Genomic DNA, 26,072 nt, shown 5'->3' with positions numbered 1-26,072 from the left:
TTGTTTCCAATCCTTTGTGATAAGAAGAAAGCTCCGGAGTGTACCAGACTCTTCTCCAAAAGAGCAAAGGACGCAGACCAACTTTGTCCTTAATTGGTCTCAACCCAAGATCTAACCTCAGTGGAAACAAGGGAGAACTTACAGAAAGCCCAATTAACTGCCGCATTAAGTGGTTTTCTACTGCACTAAGGGGAGTCACACAGAGGTGTCCCCACAATTCAGCTCCATAGAGCCTGCTAATTATACATTTGTAGGTTTGGCTGGATTGGATGAAAGTGGGATTTTAATAACATTCTGATAATGCTTTCCGCCACTTGCTCTAGTTTTAGTCTTTGCTGCTTAAGATGCGAGTGCCACCCCAGATGTTCAGTTAAAGTTATACCCAGGTACTGGAAGGTGTGCACTCGCTCAAGATAAGTCCCAGCAAGCCTAGGTCTCGCCTTAATTAGGCGCCCGGGGTTCAAACCATGTATTTTGTCTTATTCTGATCAATCTCAAGACCCTTCTCTTTACAAAAAAGTTCAAATCGATCCAAAAGCCTCTGCAAGCCCATTGGAGTTTTAGAGAGTAATAGAGTGTTGTCTGCAAACATAAGTGCAGGCACCCTCTGATTGGCCACCTTAGGTGTGTCATTATCACAAGAATCACGATAATCACAAAAGCCATTGATGCACAATGAGAATAGAGTTAGGGCAAGGACACATCCTTGTCTCACCCCTCTATTCACTGCAATCTGAATAGTTAGCTCCCCAAACTACTGCATCTCCCTTGGGCAGAATTCCCGGTGTGTAACCTTTCTATAATATCCAACAAATAACAAGGGATCCCCATTTCGGCTAAGACCCTCTACATGGTATTTCTAGGGACTATGACAAAAAAGCCGATCGGAGATTAACAAAATCAACATATATTCGTCCCTTTCCCAAAATGACAGTTTTCAAGTACAGCAGTTGGAGTCTAAATACCTGATCAATAGTACTGACAGATTCCCTGGTGCCTGTTTGCAGGGGAGTTAGAACATCATTGTCAATTATCCACTCCTGCCATCTAGCCAGGATTACTTTACTAAAAAGCCTTTGCGCACTATCGATCAGGCCTATGGGCCGACAATTAAGAGGGGAATCCGTGGGCTTTTTTTGTATATGGGGATGATTTCAGCCACGGCTCACTTATGAGGGAATGGTTCCCCTTTCATGATAGCAGTGAATACTATGGAGAAAAGAGAACTCCAGACTCCTGGTTCATTCCTGCTTTGTTGGGGACAATCCCTCCTATAGCTTTTGTGAATTCCTGAGCTGTGATCGTAGGAAAATCCATGTCCTGTGTTTGTCTGGCAGTCAATCGGAGACCAGCCGCAGAGCTGACATCTTTACTTCTGCCAGCACTGCCTAACTTGTTTAGTGTCTCAAGTGTCTCAAGTGGACCCTCATCAACTGAAGATGCAATCTTGTCACCTCTATGAGCATAAAGGGTCGAAAAATGCACAACCCAGTCACAAGCTGTGATATTACATTCAATGGTACATGACCTATTCTGATTTCCAAAGCTCACTATATTCCAGAAAGAGTCCCTAGTTCTTGCGACCATAGGGAGTCTCTCCCGTTTTTCCCTTTCTCCATCTTTTTTTGCATCCAAAAGGCCTTTTTTATATTGCCCTCTGGTGAGCAAAATCCCCGATCTGTCCTGGGTTTTCACTGCTTTAATCGGTTTACATTTAGCCTCTCTACAATTTGAATTAAACCATGGATAGGTCAGACTCCCACCTCTAGCTCACCTGACATCCTTTTAAAAGTACCTATCCTTTATTTTATCAAATAATTATACACTAATTCCTACTACTGCCTCCAGAGCTTCTCTGGTTCCCCCAATTAAATCTAGTTTTGACAGCTAGCGATACCTAAAATTGACAATAATACAATCCCCTTCATGGTCCACCATACAGGATCCCAGCCATTCTACCCATTGAGTAAGCAGAATGTTATGTGCCTGTGACAGGGGGAAATCTCTATGCTTTACAAGTCAATCCAATGTTTTATTAAACAGTACATCATAACGCTCCTTCTGTTCAGCATGCAACTTTGGTACTCTATTTAAGATTACAACATATGGGCATGATGCTGGAGGAAGATGAATCCTAGGAAGCCTATGTGTCCCAGTGCTATTACTTAAATTTATGTCTTCCCTAGATAAAGGAGGGAAGAGGAACAGGGCCTGCTGGGGCAGAGTGTGGCTGAGGGTTAGTTGCATTGGGGACACCCAAACACTGCTGAGAGGATTAACCAGAGCCTCTGTACTAATGGTGGCTTGTAAGTCTTTTGTCAAACCAATGTGGGTAGCCCTACTGTCATTACCATCTACTATATTGCCAGCTTCAAAGTGGACGCTTGTGCCATTTAAACGGGACAGTTCATTCTCTACATTGCTACATGTGTTTGACTGAGCACCAAAGTCCTTTACTAGTGTCTATTTATTTTCTATAGCATTGAGTTGAGCAACTAAAGGACTGAGTTCAGCTCTAAGAAGGTCTTTAATATTACTGATACAAGCTACAATGATTTGATGAATCCATCCCAGCTTTGATGAACAATCGCCACCAGAACGGACCTCAATCAAAGTCCCTACAGAGTCAGAGAATTTGCTTGATTTTGATATGGGAGCTATACTGGTTTGAGGAGTTGCAGACCTTGCTCTCTTTGCACACCCTATTTGCTTCCTCATTAGCACCAACAGTCCCAGAATTGACCACCATAGCTTCAATGCTTTCAAACTTCAAGGGAACTTCAGATGATAGTGACTGAACCTCTGAAGGGCAGCAAGATACCAGAGGGTTATCAGCCCTGGAGACAGTCCTGACTGAAGAGAAATACAGTGTTCAGTCAGTTCTATCTCCATGCTGAGCACCACTAGTGCCTTGTGGAGCATCTTCATATTTGAAGTAACCTCAACAGGTGGTGAAGATGAAGGTTGCCTATCTTGGGCTTTCCTGTTACCCATCCTTGACCCTAAAAAAAATACAAACAATGAGCAACATGCCCAGCTTTGAACCAAATAGGATTAGGTACAAATCAGCTGGAAGACAGGGCAATTAGACAGTTATTAGTGTACACTTAAAATAAAAATATATATAACAAACAACTGTGCAACATAAAATGTCAATATCCAAGAGTATATTAATGTTGCAACTCCCCCACCCTTCATAGCATCTTCATAGCATCTTGCCTTTAAATAATTAATCAGAAAACAGAGAATCAATGGGATTCTATGAGATAGACTTCCTATTGCCCGCTTGACAATACAGTCAAGTCAAGTGGTACCATTCAATGGTTTCCTCTGCTGCCTTCACCACAGTCCAGGATCCAGGCGCAGTACCAGTGGGTTTAGGCTGTGCAATATCAGAATAAATGTCCGGCACAGCAATTAAGGTAGGTGAGTGCAGTGGAACTTGTAAGGTGTCATGAAAAAGATAGGCCCGCTGAGGAGACCAGTAAAACACAATAACTACTGCAATTGAAATGATTACGGCTCCTTTGAAGAATAAAATGCCTCAGGGGCAGTCTTTCAGAGCCTTGACTGTAGACAGGAGGCTCACAATTGTCTCAGGAGGGGGCCCCCAACTGGGCCCCGATGGTGTCCACTATAAAATCTCTTCATAGGCCCCCAGCCCCCACAACAGTGGGAACGCAGCTCAAAGAAAAAGCCACAGCTAAATATTCACAGTATCCCTGGGTGTAAGTATGACAGCCAGAGGTAGGGGGGGTGCAAATACATTTCCAGCAACTACTATGAGCTCACCAGAGAGAATGTGTTTCGTGATCCCAGGTGCCAGTTCCAGTATGTAAAGTCACCCCGCTTAAAGCGTACGGTCTTCCACTGCAGTCCAGTCCTTGTGGAACGGCTCACACATGGGCCATCAGTGACTTTCGGGTAGGGCTAAGGCAGGGGAGCAACTGGTGCACAGCTGGGTGGTGCAGTCAAATCTCAGGCCAATTAAAGGGAGGTCTCAAGGCCAAGAGCGCTCACGATATAAATCTTGCTACAACCTTGTGATGAGTGATCTTGCGGCCTACGCCAGTCTGCCCCATCTGGGAAAGGGAAAGGCTGCCGCAAGTGGCTTCAACCATCAGGGCGAGGCACAGCGGGGCGCAATAAAGCCGTACAAAAGCAGTGCCGCACTGAGAGACCGGTGGTCAAGGCGGTGCAAGAGCAGTCTGGTAGACAGACAGAAAGAGATCGGCTCCAGTGAAATCTCCACAGTGACACCCCAGTTGCAGATGAGTCCACTCCTGCCTTGTGACTAGCCGCACGCTGGCCTGCTTGCCCCTCACCTGTCATGATCGGCAGCATGTGGGGGGCTCAAGTGACAAAGGAAGGCCAAGGAGATGGTAGCAGGCACCCCGAGGAAGCAAGCTGCACTGACCTAATGCCGCCCGCTTCTGCTCCAATCTAGGGGGCTCCGCGGCTCTGAGCCTCACCTCCTTTCCTACTACCCTTGTCTCAGATGGCCTCAGTGAGCATGTGACTCCCTAATGATTGTGTTATTTACCTTGTGGAATTATCCTTGACTGCTCAATCTCACTATCCTCTGACAGTCAAAATTTAATTGGACGTTTTTTGATGTTCAACAGGCTTCAGAATAATACTTGCCATCATCAGACCCAGAGTAAACAGACAATATTTATCTGAAGAATATTTTCAGTACCTCTAAGTCCCGAGGACCTGTGAAGATAGCCAGGTAGTAAATAGCTGAATTTGAAGAAAATGTGCAAGTTCAGGGGATGCAATAAGGCACACTCTTTGTCCACTGTTTCTGATTAAGTGCAGGCTAATGATTAAGCAATATTATACAAGGACGAGGTCACACCCAGGTAGTTATTTATCAAGTTGGGTCAGACCTCCTTCCTGGTCAATAACGATTTTGGAGCACCTGCCCCCTTGGATAATACAGCTAGTACTGCTCAGACTCTCAAAGTACGGAGTGAATTTAAGGGTATTGCTGAAAAAGCTAAAATGAGGGCATGTTTTCTATGAATTTACACATACATTTCTCACCCATGTCAATCAATCAATCAATCAATCAATCAATTAGTTCTTGTAAAGAATGACTTGCGACTCGTGACGTCATCCAGGTGCTAGGTTGAGGGTCTCAGTCGAAAAGCCAGGTCTTGAGTACTATTCTGAAGTCTGCCAGTGAGGGTGATGTACAAAGGTGGAGGGGAAGGGCGTTCCAAGATTTGGCGGCAGGGTGGAAGAAGGATTGTCCTCCGGTTCGGCAGCAGCAGATGTGAGGTGTCTGTGTGAGGGAAAGGTGAGTGGGGGTTTCTGGGTGGATAGTGGAATTTTAGTCAGTGGTTCATGAAGGATGGTCCCTGGTTCTGAAGGGCTTTGTATGAGTGGGTCAGTAGCTTGAAATTAAATTTCTTGTGGATGGGGAGCTAGTGGAGGTTTCTCAGGTGGTGGGAGATGTGGGTTCCTTTAGGTAGGTTTGTGGATCAATCTGACTGCGGTATTGTGGATCGTCTGGAGTCTTTTCATGAGTTCACCAGTGGTACCTGCATTGAGTGTGGTTCCATAGTCCAGACGGCTGTTGATGAGCTGTCACTGTTTTTTTGGTATTGGAGGGAAGCCAGTTGAAAATCCTGCAGAGTGTGTGGAAGCAGACTGAGGAGATAGCGTTGACCTGTTTTTTTATTGATAGTTCGCTGTCTAGGATGACGGATGTCATCTGTTGCAGAGATCAGGGTTGTTTTGGTGCTGTGGTTGGCTCTGAATCCTGATTGGGAGGGGTACAGCATGTTGTATCTCTCCGGGGGTTCTGTGAGTTGGTGGTTGATGTATTTCTGTAGGACTTTGGCAGAAAATGGGAGCAGAGAGATGGGGCGATAGTTCTGCAGGCTATTGGGGCTGTGAAGGTTTCTTGAGGAGGGGTCGGACTTCTTTGTGTTTCCAGGGGTCAAGGAAAGTGGTTGTGGTGATGGATGTGTTGAGGATAGTGGTGAGCTGGTGGCTGATCTCATTGCTTCCAAGGTTGAAGAATCGATGGGGGTAGGGGTCAATGGGTGCTCCTGAGTGGACAGAGTTCATTAGGACTCTGGTGTTTGCAGTACTGAGCTGTCCTCATGTGGTGAGTGGTTCATCGGCAGCTGTTTCTGCAGAGTTTGGGATGCTAGGGAGGTTGGTAGCTTGGGGCTCGGTGTTTCTGTAAATGGTGGCTATCTTGTTGAAGAAGTGCTCTGCAAGAGCATCGCAGAGTTGTTGTGATGACACGATTGTGTTTTTGTGGCTGAAGGGCAAGTGAACTCTTTGACAATGGTGAAAAGTTCCTTGTTATGGTTGGCACTGGCCTCTAAGCTGTGTGTCAGGGCCTTCTTTCTTGCAGTTTGGTTGGGGCGACTCAGTCAGCGGTGCTGGTAATCCAGGCATAAAAATCCTCTATAGCTTGGTTGAGGTTGGTAGAGATGTCGGTCTGGGAGAGGCATAGTGCATCTGTCCATTGATGTTGGGTGATCTGGGACCAGCTGCGGAGAGGAGCACTGAGGTGGTTAGGGTTGGTGCTGGAGAATCCGGTGAAGATGAAGTGTATGAAGGAGTGATCGGACCAGGTAAGTGCTGTGGCTGTATGTGTTTCTGTTGCCGGACATAAAGATGGGGTCTAGTGTATGTCCAGCTCTGTGCATAGGGCCTGAGACCAACTGCATGAGGCTGGTGTTGTCCATACGTTCCATGAGGACAGCGGAGATGGGGTCTGTGAGGTTGTCCAGGTGAAAATTGAGGTATCCCAGGAAGATGAAGTGTTCGGATTCTAAGGCAAGCAGGGTGATGAATTCCATTATGGCATTGCTGAGGCCGGTCCATGGTCCTGGGGACCTATAAGCGAGGGTGCCTCTGATGGTGGTTTTGTTGTCGGTGTGGAGAAGGAAGTTCAGGTGTTCCATAAACGTTGCGGTTTTGACTTCATTGGTTGTACAGATGATTTCTTCCCTGTGTATGATGGCAATGGCTCCTCCATATCTGTTGGTGCTGTGGCGGTGCTTCATCTTGTAGCCACTGGGAGTGGTGGTGGCGACATCTGGGGCTGACACATGGGTGAGTCAAGTCTCTTGATGAAGGGTACATCAGGGGCAAGACTGGAAATGGTGTCTCAGACTTTGGTGGCATGTTTGCACAGCAATCTGGCGTTGATCAGGAGGCATTTGAGTTGATCCGGTGGGGTCTCGGCTGGCGAGGAACAGTGTAGTGCGTGATCTTGCAGAAGTGGGTGGTCTAGGCGATGAGGTGAAGTGGCAGTGGAGGCAGGTAAATGAGTCCTACCATGGAGCAGGATGATGCGAGGTAACAGTTGTTTCATGTGGAGTCTACAGTGCGGAGATTGGTGGCAGAGTACCTGACGGAGTCCAGAGGACCAGGGTTCCTGGTGCTGGTTGAGGTCCAGGCACGGACAGGCGCAGACAGGTTTGCATTTGGGGCACCTTCAGCACACCAGCAGCATACCCACTGCACAGCCGTGCCGCAGCCTCTATTAGGTAGGTCCTGGAAGGGAGGAATGCCATGGGGGAGGCGGGAGAGTGGGGAGAGGGAGGGCAGGAAAAAACAGCGGTCAAGGATGGCAGGGGCAAAGGTTCCTAGGGACACTGGATGGCACCAAGTCCAGCTGGCAGCAGTTAGGCAGAGGCGACTGTCCTCTGGGGGAGCTGGACTGGACCTGCTCCATGTGAGAAAAAAGCTTCCCCCCTCATCCATGTGAGTAAAAGCTGTGACATGTTGAGTAATTTATCCCCTTCCAAAAGCAGCGTCAGTCTGTCAGCTGATCACCGAGAGTTCTACTGCAACTTCACCAACTGAGCTCTAATAAAAAACAAGACTGCTAATATTCTTCTTTTCGTGATAAAGGTGGGCACTCCTGAACTCCAGATTCCTGGAATAGAAGGTATTGAATTCAAAGGATTTCCTCTGGAGGACGCTAAGGTAAATGAGTATTGAGGGATTAATGAAGATATGAAACCAGCTGTTAGAAATGTGAGGGGAAGTAGAGTTCTTAGTAATTGATGACATTTTACTGTATTTTAAAGAGCTAATACTAGTGAATGACACAGCCCAGCATCCCTTTTCATCATCTATGTCCTCAGGCTACTCTACTCTGTCGCTCGTTTACTACTTCCATACTTTTAAAACAGTATCAGTTTGGTAGCCATTAAAGGTTTGCTAGAATCTTCAATACAAATGCATTGAAGGAGAGTTTTTAGTCGTGTAGGCAGCTCTCTGCAGAGACATCTCATTTTTATAATAGATGGATTTGTGTTCCTATAGAACTTAATTCCCCCAAATTAGTTGTTGTCTGAACATTTATTTATTTATTGCTTTGACTTATCCCACTTGATTTGTCAGTAACGGCATCACCTTGTTTGAACATGTACTGGTTTCGAACTTAATATTATTGTGACTATAATGTAAAAAACGAATATAAAACTTTTTAAATATATATTTATAGTCCAAAGTTTACCTTTTAAATAACTGCATTCAAGGTTAATCAATTAAAACATATTTTAAATCAAACAGAAAAATAAGGCAACTATTTTAAAACAGGGTAACACTTTAAAAGACTGCACAATTTTACAGCCAGGGAACATTTTCAGTATATAAAACAACAAACAGAAAGGAATGTTTTGAGGGCTCTTTAATTTCAGTAACTTGCAGGTGCAGGGACCTGACCATTTTCAAGTGCATATTCAGCACGCTAGCCAAGAAGGTGAATGAATCTTAAGCAGCCGACTCCATCAGCATGTCTCCCAGGGCAGAATCATTCTGTGATCTAGGTGAAGATCGGAATCCTTTATTAGAACTCTATGATCTTTACTGCCACCTATGAGAGGGTGAAGGCGTAGTGATATGTGGGTAATGAGGCTTGTCGCTGGAACTACCTATTCATCTTTTAGGAGGAAATTGACCTGCTGGCAGTCAATCCAAATGGAGCATTTTGGTAGAATTCAGCTGCCTGATTTACAATACTAATTAACATTGAAAGAAATACGATTGTATCACTACCTTCTTCCATCTGAGGAGAATTGCTCCCTAAGAGACAGACATTTGACTTGCCCCTGTCGTGTGCTTCTTTCTTCCCTGCTACATGGTCCTGCCTGAACACAGAACTTTCTGTAGACACAAAGTAGAAGGCACCAGGGGCAAAGATGAGGGAGGGAGGAAACACAGGACAATGAGAAAGAGTTTTGAAGATTACCGACAATTAGTCAGGATTATAATGGACATAGAAATGAATATTAATAATGGCATAAGATGATACCCTTCAATCAATATAGGATTCGTTCGTAAATAGAAAGGCATGTAATAAAAATGACACATTGGAATAAAATTATGATAAAACAAAAATAAAATGAAAAGCATTTATGAAAACTTATATGACATAGTCATATTCATGTTTTTGGACCTGCATCACAAAGGTAAACTTACACCTTTGTGTAAGTTTACTACTTTTCGGTAGTCACAAAATATATGCGGAGTTTTGCGACTCTGCACTCCCTATACAAATCTGTGCAGAGTTCTCTGCCCGATTGTGAAGTCCCCAGGTGCAGAAAATACCTAAAAGTAGTAAATGTACACAAAAGTGTAAATTTACATATGTGGATCAGGCCCTTTGTTTTTGCTTTTACAAAAGATGGTCTATAATTACTTTCAAGTGCTTTTAAGGTCTTCATTGGGCAGGATTTACTGAAATGGCGTAGATAATTCACACTGTAGAAATTTGAACTTGAGAGCGCTCTTCAAGTACAAAACTCGTGCAAGACATATCTCGCTCATCTCTGCACCGTAGTGAGCAGATTGGCATTGCACAAACATGCTAATATTTTCACAAGCGCCGCTGATGACCTCATCAGCCCAGCAACTAATAGTTCATATGGAACTCACAATTTTTAGTTATTTATGCCAGTTTTCTTGCGTCGCCCCAGCCCAACCAAACAGCACCATGTGTGCGCTAAATTTAAAATATGGCGCACCGTGTCATACATTAGGCCAGTAGTGTCAACATTTTTTACGCTCTTGTGGCGCTTTGCTGCACTAGCATAAAAAATGTTGACGCTAGTGCATCAAAGTGCAAGGAGGCCCATTGATTACAATGGGTGCGTCACTTTAACGCCTGCTTTGAGCTGGCGTTGAAAATGACGCAAAAATGGCACAGTTAAAACTTGTAAAATGCCGGAACCACCCCTTGCATACATTACGCCTGGCACAGGCATAATGTGGGGCAAAGGGGCGCAATGCATGCATTGCACCACTTTGTAAATACGGCGCAGTGAAAAATGTCTCCTTGAGCCTCATTAGCGTAAAAAATATTACGCTTGTGTGGCGCAGGGAGGCGCTAGGGCCTTGTAAATCTGGCCCAGATTTTGGACAGTTGGGGCTCTAGTGTTTTGCCAGTAGAAAAACACTGTAGGTAGACGCTGGGCATGGTTGTGTAATTCTATGGAATTCTTACCCAAAGGGAATTATTCGAAGTGAGAAGGATGAGTTTATACAAGGCATGATGGATGAGGCTATTTTATTTGAAGCATAAAACATTTTACCCAAAATACGTGTATTTTCATGCTGCTGACATAAGCCATGAAAAAAGTGTATTAATTTATTTAATAAGTTAAGGTCTCCCATACCACACAGAGGAATGAAACATCATTGCAGGAGATCCATTTATTTTCTGCGTTTCAATGAAAAGTATTTCATTTGTGGATTCTGGACAACCTGATTTTTTACCTCTTTGCAGTTGGGGGCCTGACAAAACTAAGACAATTTCTTACGCCCTTCCCTAAACATGAAAAATGTTTTTAAAATTACATTTCCATGCAAAACAGCTGTAATCCGCGCACAAATAGCAAAGTGCCAAAAGTCAACCGTGAACATGTAGGGAATGTTTGACCACTCACATTGGTAGCAAACTTTGCAATAAGAGTTTAAATCCAGGTGGGATAGCCCAAAGATAAACGTAGTTTCCATAAGTGAAAACAAACTCTTTTTTTCGATAAAAATACAATAGTAATGCTGTGTAAAGAGTTATAACTGTGCCCTGTGAAGTCAGGCTCGGCTCCTTTACCATTCAAGTCTGAAATGTACGATGTGCCCACACTTACATTTTAAAAAGTGAAATGAACGTAGGTGCTATGTTACAAGAGAGTGGATGCAGCAATCTACAAGCTTTCACAACTAAAGTTTTCTAAAACATCTATCAATGCTTGTTTTGACTCTATGTTATGTTTTCAGTTCTATTCTGAATCGCTAGAGTGACAGAGGGGTCATGAGGTGCAGTGGAAGGTTGTTCCAAGCCTTGGGTGTCAAGTGCGAGAAGGAGAGTCCTCCGCTGTTGGCTGAACCGATCCATGGGGTGTCTGCGAGGGAGAGCGAAGCTGACCAAAGGTGTCTGGTCGGTTGATGGAAGGTCAGGTGTTTGTTGATGGAAGCTGGTTCTTCGATGTGCAAGGCCTTGTAGGCATGGGTCAGCACCTTGAACTGGAATCTCTTCTGAATCAGGAGCCAGTGCAGTTTCTTGAGATGAGGAGTGATGTGGGTCCTTCTGGGGAGGTCGAGTATGAGTCTTGCCGCTGAGTTCTGTATTCTCTGGAGTCTCTTCAGGAGATGTGCAGTGATTCCTACATAGAATCTGTTTCCATAGTCCAGTCTGCTGGTGATGAAGGCCTGCGTGACAGTCCTTCTGGTGTTTGCTGGGAGCCACCTGAAGATCTTGTGGAGCATGCAAAGGATGTGGAAGCAGGCAGATGAGACTGCTAAGATTTGTCTCTTCATGGATAGCTTGCTATCCAGGATGATGCGGAGGTTGTGGACGTGGTCTGTTGGGGTGGGGTTATGCAGAGCTCTGCAAGCCACCATGTGTTGGTCCATGGTGAGTTGTTGTTCCCAAAGATGAAGACTTCCATTTATTCAGTGTTGAGTTTAAGACAGTCCGCTACGTTCATCATGGATCTGTGGAAGTTAGTTTTTGTGGTGGAGGGATCTTCGAACAATAAGAGGATGAGCTGTGTATCATCAGCATAGTAGAGGAAGTTGAGTCTGAGCGTTCTGATGGTGATGGCCAGGGGGGTCATGCTGGTGTTGAAGAGGGTCAAGATGAGGGACGATCCTTGGGGCACTCCACAGATGATCTTCTTGGGCTCTAAGGTGAACGGTGGAAGCCGGGTCCTTTGGGTTCTGCCGGTGAGTTATGAGGCGATCCATTTGAACGTGTACATCTGGCCCTTGGTCCCTTATGTCGTTTTTTGAACTTTAATCACCCAGTGTTCGCAAATGTTTTCATAAAGTGAACTTTGCTTCAGTGGGTGACTGTATTTCTTTCCATCCGACTGGTTCGGAAATTCTTACATTACCTCCAGCACATCTTACACACTGACAGTAGGGAAATACTTTGCATCGATGACTAACAATAGCCACACATGCATAATTATAAATCAACCTTTTCACTTCCTATAATGGTGAGAAAAACCGAAACGTGACTGTTCAGTGACCCCATAACAGCACACAGAGAGTGAACTAGGTGGCTTGTGACTAAACCAGAGTGGCAGTGTTTATTTCATAATATACCGAGTGCCGTTGGCCTGGGGACTGCTCAAAAGCCCGCGGCTGGTGTTAGTAAATGTCCCTGTACTGAATACCAAGGCTGCTAAATTCTGAATCCACCTCAGGCCTCTATAATCCACTACCGGACACTTCCTACCCCTTTTTTCTCACTCTTGTAGGGACCAGCTCTCTCCCACCATGATGGTTTTCCGTCTTCTCTTCTTACATCCCTTTTGTGTGTTTTTCCTGCTCTTGGGAAATGTACAATCAGGAAAAATAAGTGCTGGTCCCCAAAAATGAGTGCCGATGGCCCCCACCAGCAACTGACGGTCCAAATTAAGTTCTGCAGAGGGGGTTCTACTAAGTGGGCGTTTGTCAACTTTTGGTTCACTAGGTTATATTCCCACTCACAAGCCCTGTAGATTATTTTAGGTTATTTTCTTTTCTTTTTAGGGTCGTGCCTGCGACCCACCCAACCCACCCCAATCTAATCTGCCCCATTCCAGTTCACCCCACTCCAATCCCAAAAAATCTACACCACTCAAAAACAATCTGCTCCACTCTGATCCAAAACAATCTGCCCAACTCCCTCTGCCCCACTCCAATCAAAACAATATGCCCACTCCATTCCAAAATAATATGCCCCATCCCCATCTACCCCACTCCAATCTGTCCCACTAAAATCCAAAACATTTTGCCCCACTCCAATCCAAAACATTTGCCCCACTCAATCCAAAACAATCTGCTCCACTCCAGTCTGCTCAATATAAAACAATCTGCCCAATGCAATCTGCTGCACTCCAATCCAAAACAACCTGCCCTACTCCAATCTGCCCCACTGCAACCCAAAACAATCTGCTCCACTCCAATCTGTCTCACTCCAATCTGCACAACTTTAATCCAAAACAATCTGCCCCACTCCAATCTGCCCTACCACAATCTGCCCCACTACAGTCCAAAACAGTCTGTCCCACTCAAATCTGCCCCACTGAAAGCTGCCCTACTCCAACCCAAAACAATCTGCCCCACTCCAGTCTACCCCACTCCAATTCAAAACAATCTGTCCTACTCCAATCTGCCCCACTCCAGTCTGCTCCACTCCAATCCAAAACAATACACCCCACTCCAATCGACCTCACCCCAATGCAATCCAATCCACCCCACTCCATCCCAATTCACCCCACTCTAATCCACCCCACTCTCATCCAATCTACCCCACTCCCATCCAACCCAACCCAATCCAATCCACCCCACCCCACTCTAATCCACCCTAATGCATTCTGTCCCACTCCAATCTGCTCCACTCTAATCCAAAACCATCTCTCCTACTCTAGTCTGCCCCACTCCAATCCAAAATAATCTGTCCCACTCCAAACCGCCCCACTCCAATGTGCCCCACACCAATCTATTTCAATCTGCCCCATTCCAATCTGCGCCACTCCAATCTGCCCCACTTTAATCCAAAACAATCTCCCCTCCTCCAACCTGCCCCAATCCACACTGCCCCATTCCACCCTGCCACACCAATCTCAAACAACCCACTCCAATCCAAAACAATCTGCCCCACTCAAATTTACCCCACTCCAATCCAATCCAGCTCACTCCATCCCAATTCACCCCACTCCAATCCATCAGAATCCACCCCACTACAATGCAGTCCACACCATTCCAAACCAATACAATTAATCCACCCATTCCAATCTACCCCACTCCAATCAAGTCCACTGCTACCCAATCCACCTCACTCAATCCAATCCACCCATGCTACTCAACCACCTCGCTCCAACGCAATCCACTTTAAACAACCCGACTCCAGTCCACATTAATCCACCCTACTCCAGTCCCATCCACCCCAATCCCACCTTAATCTACCTGACTCAAATCCAGCCCACCCCTCTACAATTAATCTACCCATTCGAGTCCAATTCACCCCACTCCAATCCAATCCAGCCCCACTCTAATCCAATCCACCCCTATCCTCTCCAGTCCAATTCACCCAAATCCAATCCACTCCACTCTAATCCTCCCCAGTCCACTCCAGTCTACCCCACTCCACTTCAATCCACCCAACCCCAATCCAATCCACCCCACCCCATTCAAACCACCCTAACCCTATCCAATAACCCTAATCCAATCCACCACACTCAATCCAAATTACTCCACCCCACCCCACCCTAATCCACTCACTCATACCATTCCACCCCACTCAATCCATTCCACCACACTCCAGTCCACCCAACCCCAATTCAATCCACTCCATTGTGATTCACCCCAATCTGATCAACCCTAATACGATCCAGCCTACCCCAGTCCACCCCACTCCAGTCCACCCCACTCTGGTCCAATTCACTCCACGCCACCCCAATCCAATCCACACCACTCTAATCCAAGCCACCCCCTCCTGCCCACCCCACACCAATTCACCCCACCCCATTTCAATCCACGCCACCCCACTCCAATCCACCCTACTGTACCCCCATCAAATCCACCCCATTCCAGTTCAGTCTACTGCACTTCAATCAAATCCATCCAGCCTATGCCACTCCAATCCAACCCACTCCAATCCAATACATCCCAATCCAAACCACCCCACGCCGATCCAATCCACCCCAGTCGATCCACCCCACCCTAATTCAATCTATTCCACCCACCCATCCCTGTTCAGCCCACTCCACTTCAATCCATCCACCCTACCCCACTCCAATCCATTCCACTCACTCCAATCCACATCACTCTATCCCAATTCAATCCACCCCACCCCATCCCAGTCCACCCCACTCCAATCCAGTCCATCCAGCCCACCCCACTCCAATGTAATCCAATCCACCTCACCCCACTCCAATCCGCCCCACTCCTATTCAATTCATCCCTTCCCACTCCAGCCCAATCCTCCCCACTCCAATCCAGATAATCCAATCCTCCCCACTCAAGTCCAATTCACCCCACTCCAGTCCAGTCCACCCCACCTCAGCCCTATCACACCAATCCAAGCCACCCATCCCAATCCAATCTAATCCACCCCACTTGAATCCACCCCAATCTAATCCACTTCACCACGTTTCAATCCACCCCAGTCGAATCCAATCCAACTCACACCAATCCACCCCACTCCACTCAGTCCATCCCTCTCTAGCCCAGTCCAATCCACCCCACTCTACTCCAATCCACCCCCTACCTCAGTCCACTCAAACCCACTCCACACTATACCACCCCACTCCACCCTATGACAATCAATGCCACTGAACCACTGAACTCTACTCCCCTCTAATTAACTATACAACACTGTCATTCCCCTACTCCACTCTACGACACTTCAACAAATCCACTCTATGACACTCTACTCCCTCACTCCACTCTGACACTCCATGCCACAAATTTTTAGCCATGCTGGAGAGCAGCCATACTGGTGTACAACATGACAAAACACACTGCCGAAGCCAATGACTCCTGTATAGGGAAAACCTATTGGTTTTGCCAACTCTTGTTTACTTTATGCATTTTTTTTTTATTTGGAGTTAACGTGGGATTACAAACTATATTAAGGCTAGACTAAACATCATTGTCAGTTTAGTATTAGGTATTCCACAAAAAGATGTCAAATATTATTCTGGTCAAAAGGTGTTACGGGTGAGATAGCGCAGGGATTTGATGCACTCTTTGCATAGAACTTTGTGGATTAAAGTCATAGGTTCAAATCGCAGAGTAGCTACTTAACTTTTGATGCCCCAAAGTCTATGAATTGAGCATCATGGACTTGAATAATAGGAAGGGCTGTTATTTACCATGCTGAAAATCTGTGTAGCAACCGCTATGTGCGCATAACCTCGTTATCATCGAGGGAAGTTACTATGACTGTCTTTGTGTATGAAGGAAAAGGAGTTCCAGGTGTGGATTCTGGCACCTGAACAACTTTGAACATTTAGGGTGAGGTTCCTCTGAGGCTGATGCTGCAACTGTTGAAAAGCCATTGATCCTATGATGGTTCCAGAGCCTTGCCAGGCAGAATCTTGCATTTATGGTTACAGCCCTCAAAGGATATTGCGTTCCAACTGGTAGCCAATTAAATTTCCCAAAGCTGTACTTGCCTGTGAGTCTTGTTCACATGTCTACCCACAAAGCTATTCTACCCTCTAAAATCCAACAGCTGGCTTGCAAGTAATGGCATTGTCTAAAATGTCATTGAAGCTGAGCATAAGAAAAAGTTTAATGTGCCATTAGAGCCTGAAATAAGCTTTTTTGATCTCCTGCTTGAGTTGAGAAATAACAAGTACAATATCATTATTGATGTTTTTTTTTTATAGGATTTTGTTGTACATTCTGCTCTTGTTTGTTGCATGCTGCACATTCTCTATTTTATTGTTTGTGCGGGGTCTCTCCCGGTATTTGCTGTGCATTACAAATCTATCAGTCAGTCAATCAATCAACTAATCATACCCGAAGGCTTGAACTCACTTCATTGTGAGTGAATGAATGAATGAATGAATGAAAAGCAATTCATAGAGTGCAAGCAGCTGCTCCCAAAGGAAGCGTCCCTGCGCCGAGCTTGCATTGTAATGGATCCCGTACCCCTCTCTAATGATGGGGATAATACTGAAAGAATGGCGGAGCTGTGGTTGCAGTCTTGGGATTCAGTATATGTGCTTGGATATTGATTTAGCAAAATACCGGAAGCGGTTGAACGGTATTGGGCAATATTTGCACCCCCTGACATCAGAGTGTTGACCTTTCTCCCGATCCTAGCCCCTAGGAGCCCCCTTTTTCCTGGTGAGGTTTTCCAAAGTGGGGGTAAGAAACTAAATCGGTCAGTTACAGCCCTGACAGCCCTGTTGTTCTGTTATGTTACGCTATGTTACGTTGTTATGTCCTGTTACGTTATGTTACATTGTTATGTTACGTTATGTTACATTGTTACGTTATGTGACAAAGATTTGGACTGCACATGGCTGCCCAGACAAGGGATTCCCAGCGCACCTGTTGCAACAGTAACAAAGATTGTTCCAAGCCAGAAACAGTCAAGAAGTCAGCTGCTTCCCGAAACTGAATTGATTGGATACATCCCGTCAATGAGGCTGCAAGTTATTCCAGGACGTGGGCGCCAAACCACGAGAGGAGCTTTCCCCTTTCTATCCAGCTTGAAGCGTAGAATCACTGCCATGCTGAGGCCTGTGGATCTTAACACACTAGTCGGGCAGTAAGGCTGGAGCAAGGAGAACAGGCTTGGTGCGCCCATGTTATTTGATGGGCTCGTATAACGCCTTAGATTGGAATTGCTTCTCCCCAGGGAGCCGGTGAAGGGTGCAGAGCTTTTCAGAGACTGAACAGGTTCTCTGCAACTGGCGCAAGAGTCTGGCTGCTGCGTTCCGGGGTGGTACCCAGATACAAGATGTTACAGTACTCCAAAGGCTGGATCCTTCCAGAGCTCTGAGACCAGGGGTAGCAAGGTGACCATCGGGGGTAACAAAGCCAGAATGAGACTGCAAATGCCTCCGGCTACTATTGATTGACATCCTTGAAAATAAGTATTAACTCTGTTTAAAGAAAGAGACATCTTAACGTGGGCCAGGTATATTTTATGTCCCCTCTCTTTTTTAGCACCCATGTAGCTACGTTCAATGGAATCCTGAGTGACATCCTCCAACAGGGGGCACCAGAGGCACCCGTATGTGTGTTCTATGAAGAAGAAGCTTTTTTTCAAATTAATATCTTGTTTATTATTTCTTTTGGGGGCTGCGAGTGGTTCACGTCCCTGAACTTTAAAAGATGTGCCTCCCCTTCCTCTTTCTTTAAATGACATCTACAGTTAAACTCTTCTCACCTTTTTTTCTCTCACAAAATGCTTCGAGGAGGTTATTCTGTGACAAAAGGCAAGGGGCTCCTGATGGCTAGTCATCTCAAAACAAGAGAACGGAAGACCCTGCCCGAGTCACAGACCTGTTTGCCTTAGCAACATCTTGTTGGTGTTTGTGTTTAGTTGGGGAGGGGGAGGGTTGAAGCTCCCCAATACAAAAATTGCCCTAGTAGGGGTCTACATGGACCATCTGATCTTCAACTTCAGGAAAACGGAACGTCACGTTTTCTCCTCACAATTTCTGGTGCCATGAGATGTCTGCTCTAGCTGCTGGTCCAGGAACAGATGTCTAATCTGTAACTGGCTCAACAAGTTAGCTCTTTAAACCTCCAGGAGAAAATCAGCAATGTCACTCTCTGGTACAGACATCATGAAATCTAAAGCTTCTAACGATCCCAAGACACATTTCTGAGTTGGCCGACATTATCAGTTTTTTTTTTACCCTTTTATTTTTTCAGTTAGGCCCTTATAAACAATTAAGTTTCAGAATTCCGCCGTGTAAGTTATAAATAGCAAAATAAATATTAAAGCTTTCATATTTTTTAATAAAGGTTCATACCAAACTTGTGTGTGACTGGTTACATATCACAAGGCAGAGAGATTTTTCCTAACAGTTGATCTTTTTTTGGGTACCCACGTCAATTTTACTGACACAGAGAGGTCTTGGGATGAGAAATACAGGACTCCGACCTTGGGTGAGGTAGTACTCAGATATTTAAATGGGAAGCATTTAAGAATTACAAAGATGCACTGTAGGTCAGGTATGTGGAAAGGCTTTTACCAGACCCTTCAAAAACATCTATAGAGGCTCACCCAGAAACACTGACAAACTTGGGCCTAAACCTAAATTTGTGACCGACCGTGATGGCAGAATGTTCTCATTTACAAATATTCTTTATGGGTGTTGTCGTGTCTTGTATGTTTGATGGACCCCAAGAATGATGACGTAAGTTTTAGAACGTGGTGAAGTGAATGTAGGTTTAGAATGTTGAGTGTGCAGTTACACACTGAAGAATAAAGAGGTAATACATTGGTCCGTGTGTGGTGTATTTATTGGCGTGACCCAGGCTGGGGAGTAGCTACAGGTGTAATATTATATTCGGTCAATATTTATTCAATGAAGCGGGAATGGCAATGTACCGCTTGCAAAGTGAAGATTCTGAGCACTTTGGTTAACTCCATTGTGCACAATGATTGGTGAATCTGTCCCATGATTAGTGGTGGTGGCATCAGTGTAAGTGAGGGAGCTGTCCTGGACCCATTTAGGTATGCTTGACTGTGGTGTTCAGATGCTTGTGTGCAAGAGGGCGAAGACAGGAACTCTTAGGGACAGATTTACTAAATTTTCACAAAATGCAGCACAGCAACCAGATCTGCTTGCTGCAAAGAGGGATACACAACTCAGAGTCGTATCTGCTAAGACTGACAAGCTGATGGTGTCACTGGTGAACAAACATACTGCCTTCCACGATGCCAACATGCCACCATGGTGCAGAGGTGCATGGGCAGCCCCTGTGGTGTAGCCGTCCCTCGAGGAGGGAAGGGAGGGGCCCGACCCTTCAAAGACGGCCCCATTTACCCCAGATCCAAAGAATATTTGTTAGATCTGGAACACTTGGGGGCCCTTTATCACATTCTGCAGGGGGTGGGGCATCATTTTGCGTTACACCACTGCAGAGGTGCGTGCGTGCCGCCAAGTATGGGATTTGTACAGGACGTACACCCTTCCAGTGCAAGTTCTATGCCTAGAAAAACTCTGAAAAATCCTATGCATTAGACATGAAATGTGCATTTCTAAAGAATTCAACTAATTTTACCTTTCTTACCGGCTGCTTCAAGGAGATGTTGGTCTGGCTGTTTTAGTAGATTGAACTTTGCATCACAACCTGTGGGTATGTGCGCTGACCTGCCCCATAAGCAACCTCTTGATTCAAAGCGACACAAAGGAGTTTTTGCCCTGAGAAAAAAGGCACCATGCTAGTGCAAAACCCCTTTAGGACTAGATAGTAAATAATCAGTGCTGTGCGCCGCTTTGCTGCACCGGTGCAATGCTTTACTAAATCTGGGCCCTAATCATCGATTATGATAAATGTAATGCAATCAAAGGGAATGTGTCTGTTTGTATCTGGTAGCTGGAATGAAAGGTACTAGTCTAGTATTTACTACTGCTCTAATGTCGGGGTGTTTCCAGGCCTTGGCGCATCCTTGCAGTCTTTCTAAGTCAAGGTCTCATATGAGACATAAATTGGAAAATCTACAAAGAACTTTGCCATGTGCTGAGTTAATTTGTAAAACCGTTGAAATTAAGTATTTGTCGTGAAAACACTGGGGTTGCTTTGAAAATGTTAATTAAAGATTCAATAAGTTTAGCTCAAACTAATATCTGGGTGTGAACCACTTATAAGAGCTCACCCACTTGCATGGCCAACTCAGCATGTCATCCTTCCGCATTCAGGAAAATGAGCGCTATTATGCTTGGTAATTGTCACACGTTATTTACAGCGCTTGGTGACTGCAGCAAGAGGGGACATATAAAAAACAAGTTATTAGAATTAAACCAGAAAGATCTTACCATTCACGTGTATGAAGAAATGTACCAGGTACGCGGTGACGTAAACCAGGATCTGTCGGCGACACATGACTAGTCGCAAGGCACCTGCTGCTGCAGCATTGTGTGGCTCTGATGGAGGTGCTGCGCGTTTTGCGGAATTACAGAATTAGCACGGTCTCCCCGGCGCCCCCGGAGCGTGCACGAGCCCAGCTGTGTGATATAATCCTCTCCCACTGGTCTGGGGCAGTCACAACAAAATGAAAGCCAGTCCCACGAGGGGGTGTCTTGCAGGTTGCTTTCCCTCTCTTGCGCTGTTTGCGTAGGTGTCGACGGATGTCTGACGGTGACGGAAACGACTGTCCCCACCCCCGCGATAAACGCCCCTCTCTTTGGTTTGTGCTCAGCCTGCTTCCTCCTCGGTTAAGGGACCTGAACTGCCCTCCGTCAAGTGAAACAGAAGACAATCTGTGAGCGGTGGCACTGAGGCCACCAAAGTTCTAAAAGCTGCCAAGGCTGACAGGGAAACCCCACGTACACTCCGATAGGGGTGCAAAGAATTACAATTTTGCGATAAAGTTGTCTCCACGTCTTTTACACTTCATAAAATTACGAAGTTTATGAACTTTGCTCAACTTTCCCTCTGAATGAAGATTACGTCATAAAATATTGTACCTGATCATTTTCGAGATTTTCCTATCACTGTGCGTTTTGCAAGGTTTTTTTTCTCACCCTAAACTTAATTTTAGTGTTTTTTAACCACTTTTCTGGAAGCTTGCAAAGTGTTGAAAATATCATCATATGATTTGTAGAAGTGATAGCGCGTCCAGTCCTTGTAGATTACTTATACTTGGACACGCCGGAGGTCGGTAAACCTTTTGACCAGGTTGAGTTCTCAAATCGTCATATCCCTCAAATCAGTAATCAATAATCATTTATAACCAATAACCAATACTCAATTAGTAATCAAACAACAAATTAGGTCAATAGAAAACAGTAATTTGACACACCATGACCTTTCAGTCATGAATAACCACACCTGTTTATTAAAAGTTAATGAGTTTATTTCCCTATATTAACAAAGCTAATACGATGTAAGTAAGTCTCAAAATCAAATGATACATATATACGAACATTACTGGCTGTCCATAACGGCGGAAGAAACGCAACCTACACAAAACTTGGATTTCACTTCAGCACGGTGCATCAAATGAATACCTCAACTAACCTCTGATTAACATTGGCATGTGGGGCTTCATGCAAAATGAATTTAGTCAACATAAATTTAGAAAACTTCTAGCCTGGGCTCTGTCAAAATAAGCAGTTGGTACCTAGGAAGGAAAATACAATGAATATTACATTTATCCTTTCATAATTACCAAATACAATCAGCATTCAAGATAAGTCTTCGTCCTTCAGGTACCAGTTCGATCAGCATGGGGCTTCCCCAAAGGGGGCAAAGTTAAAGTCAAGTTTTCCTTGCAGCAGCAAGGAAAAGGGGGGGCAAAAGTTATCGTATGTGCAAGAAAGGGTAAAGTTTAAACTTAAAGTCTCTAGGGTGAGAATTCTTTAAAGTCTCTCTCTCTGGGATAGAGAAAAAGCATCAAAGTGTCATCAAAGTAAAAGTGGCAATGGCATAAAATGGCGTCAAAATGGCTTCTCAAACTATGGCTTCAAAATGGCGTGTCTTCTCTTCGTCCGATGAGATTAAGTAAGAAAAGTTCCAAATTCTTCAGGTTCTTCCATTGGAGGGTCCATGGGGTGATTTCTCCTTGACCAATGAATAGTGTCTTTTCTCTTAATACTCATCTACGTGTAAGGTGTCCTTGGAGTTTTGGAACATAACTAGCAACAATGTTGCCAATTAATTCTGCATCAGTGTCTTCTTTGTCTGCACCTGCAGAAACTGACCTTGAGCTTCAAAGGGGATGAAAGTTGCCTAGCACGCAACTTTGAGATAAGTGTATTAGTCATTCTACTGGAAAAATACAGCTTTTAAAGATTCAAACACGTCTTTGTTAATACAAGTGAAAACTACGCAGTTAAAATTGAGACCAGACAACTAGGCCAAAGCCTCTGCTAAATTTAAGCTAAGCATGTAACAGTTTCAATGAGAAAATCATAAAGTATAACTTCAAATATGATATATTAATACATTTGTCGGTTTTCATGATTAATTAAGCTTGTTTAAACTAATGGTGACCTACTTTGTGGGCACATTTTTCTACACATTTTATTTTTCTTTGCTAAAACACATTGCATATATACGGTTTTGTTGCATGATATATAAATGTTAGTCTTTCTTTTTTCCGCTTCATCAGAAGCAAAGACCACAAATTTTAAACACCCCCTATTTAGTTGGTAAAGTTGCTAAACGGATGATTTAATGAGGTATTACACTGAACATTATTAGTAGAAATTCTACATCAAAAGGGACAATATATATTGTTAAGGACATTAGCAATATTTATGTCAGGTGCTGGGTGAATATGCTTGGGGCCTTTTTCCAGTTTCCAGGAGAGGTGGAAGCAATTCTGTGACATTTTTCACAAGAGGCCACCACACTTTCTTCATTCCCAAAACTTCTACCATCTCAATATTGGACCCGGGCAATGGAGGTGGTAATGTGCAGCACTGCTCCATCCTTACCAGAGTCCAGAAGGATCTGTGATGACTCGCAGGTTGCCCTTCTGGAAGGCGTTGCATGTCCTCCTCCACCTCATCCTCTTTGTCCATTGATGCTGTTGCTCACCATTGGTCCCAAGGTCTGCTTCACTTTGCTAGTGTGTAGTCTGCTCTTCTGTATCAATTGTGTCTTCTGAGAGAGGATGTAATTGTCACAATGGCGCCTACTCTATTAACACATCTTTGTATTGTTGTCAATCAACTATTTAAATATGTCCGCTCCTGACACAACTGCATATCGTTCATCAGATTCACAAGGCCCGAGTCACAAAGGTACCTTACACTTTCAAGTAAGTTTACACTTTTGAGTGAGTTTACTAATTTTAGGTATACACAAACTGCACGTTTGTAGTACCTTACACTTTTGTAGATAACTTGCATTTTTGTAGTAAGTTCAGCACTATACATGGCCCTCCACTGGTACTGCAACATCCTCTCACAGAAGATAATATAGGCAGGACTTAACTACAAAAGTGTATGTTCCTACAAAAGTGCACTTTGTAAATACAAAAAAGTATTACACTTAATCTAAAGTGTAGGTTACTACAAAAGTGCAGTTTGTGAATAGCACTTTGTAGTAAGTTTTGTAGTACTCATATAGTGCTACAAAACATACTGCAAAGTGCAGTTCGTGAATTAGCCCACACTGTATACACAAACCTGTTACTGTTCTACAAACCTGTGAATTACTTGTTATAGCCATATTGAGGCTAGTTCCAAGTTCTACTTTCCATCTGAGGCCATGAGTATTCCCCAAGAATGGCTATCAGCATGCAATCCCTCTCACTTATGTCTCAAGGGGAGGCTTTATCTTCAACCGCCCTCTCAAAAACCATCTCCATCAGTGGGGTCTCTAGGCCAAGAAGGAACATTTGGTATTTTCACTTGCTGCAGGCTTATCTGTGACCATGTCTCACACTGTCGGGCTTCCCTATGACAAATGTAGACGTAGTGTAATGCAAGTTACAAGGACACATTATAGAATTTACTACTATCATACATATCCTGACCAATTTACTATGGAACTATTGTGAATCCACTCCACTTGCATACCTGTACATCCTAACAAAGCCCCTGTATCCTTCATCTTTCTCACACTCCTCAGGCCACAGAGACCATTAATCATTAATTAACAAAAGCATACCAAGTAAGCAGCGGGCAATCATCCAAGATGCAATATGTTGCATGGCATGGTAACAACTGATATTCAAGAAGTCAATTCTACTCTGAGTTGTGAGGTATGAGAGACTTGAATTGTTTGAGGAGCTGACCTCAGCCAAATATGAATGTTTTTTGCCTGAGCTAGATTAGCTTGGACATTAGCCAAATCAAACTGAAGCAAACTCTTCTGATGCTACGCCTTCTGATTTGTTGTCTGTGGCAACACTCACGCAGCAATCACCCGGGTGGCTACTGCATTCTGCTCCTAATGTGTGATATTGGTCCCTTGAGTAGGATTCTACAATCATGAAGTCATGGACTCTCAGTTCTTATACCTTACAAAGGACATTCAAGGCCTTTATATACGTGAACATTAAAATCTTTCAGAAATAGTGAACAAAAGTGTTTTTTTTTTGATGATTTAGAGTGTTTCTGATGGAGTTCTCAATGATGGAGTGCACTCATTGAGTCACAACCCTGTTGGACTGTATAAGTAGTAAATGTTGTCCAAATTAGGTCTTATCAGAGAAGACCTTGAGGGTTCTCGGTAAAACATTCAATGATGTCAGTGCTAATGCAGCAAAGGATTGGCTCACAATATTGTCACCTCTAGTAGTATGGATGTTGTGAAACATGGTTTCCTAACTGGCATGTGGTAACGCGTCCCGACCTAGGTACTTATTTTACACGGGGACTCGTTTTAGGCCAATTAACCTTTTGACCCTGATTGGGGACTCCTTAAGACGAGATAGCTATTTGGCATTTCAATCAATAGATCAATCACTTGATCAGTATTCACAATAACTAATCGATTCACCTTACCAATACCCTCCAATAAGACTGAAACACCATGACCTTTCAGCCAATAAATGATCACGCAAAGCTAATAAAGTTAAGGGTATTTTTTCCCTATTAGTTACAATTCTAAGGTCATGCTTATTAGTCTCAATATCAATAAGCACATCAAAAGCATTATAATATGGCAACTTGAATAAGACTTTATCAAAGCAAAAATCAGGAACATCAGAACAAAGCACAATCAACTTTAGCAGAGTATCATTAGTACAGTATTCAACAAAGCAAAGGTTCAGTCATTTGTCTATTTGCACCCAACATTAGCGAATTCCTTAACTACCCTCTAATTAGCATCAGCATGTTGGGCTTCATGCAAAACAATTTAGCAACATAAATTTGGAAAACATCTAACTATGGCCTCTGTCAAAAGAGCAGTTGGTACCCAGAAAAGAAAGGCAAACAGTC

At 44.3% G+C, this 26,072-nt stretch overlaps 1 protein-coding gene across 1 annotated transcript in view; it reads right to left on the bottom strand.

Annotated features, from left to right (window-relative positions):
- Window positions 1-21,288, bottom strand: part of LOC138248761 (uncharacterized) — a 68,266-nt gene extending 46,978 nt beyond the window's left edge. Inside the window, exon 1 of the mRNA XM_069202634.1 lies at window positions 20,991-21,288. Within this exon, the coding sequence (XP_069058735.1) occupies window positions 20,991-21,057 (67 nt within the window). The 5' untranslated portion in view covers window positions 21,058-21,288. The remainder of the gene's footprint in view (window positions 1-20,990) is intronic.
- Between the last annotated feature and the right edge of the window lie 4,784 nt (window positions 21,289-26,072).

Source organism: Pleurodeles waltl, chromosome 8 (assembly GCF_031143425.1).
Source record: "Pleurodeles waltl isolate 20211129_DDA chromosome 8, aPleWal1.hap1.20221129, whole genome shotgun sequence".
Taxonomy (NCBI): domain Eukaryota; kingdom Metazoa; phylum Chordata; class Amphibia; order Caudata; family Salamandridae; genus Pleurodeles; species Pleurodeles waltl.
This window is presented reverse-complemented; position numbering and strand designations above follow the sequence as displayed.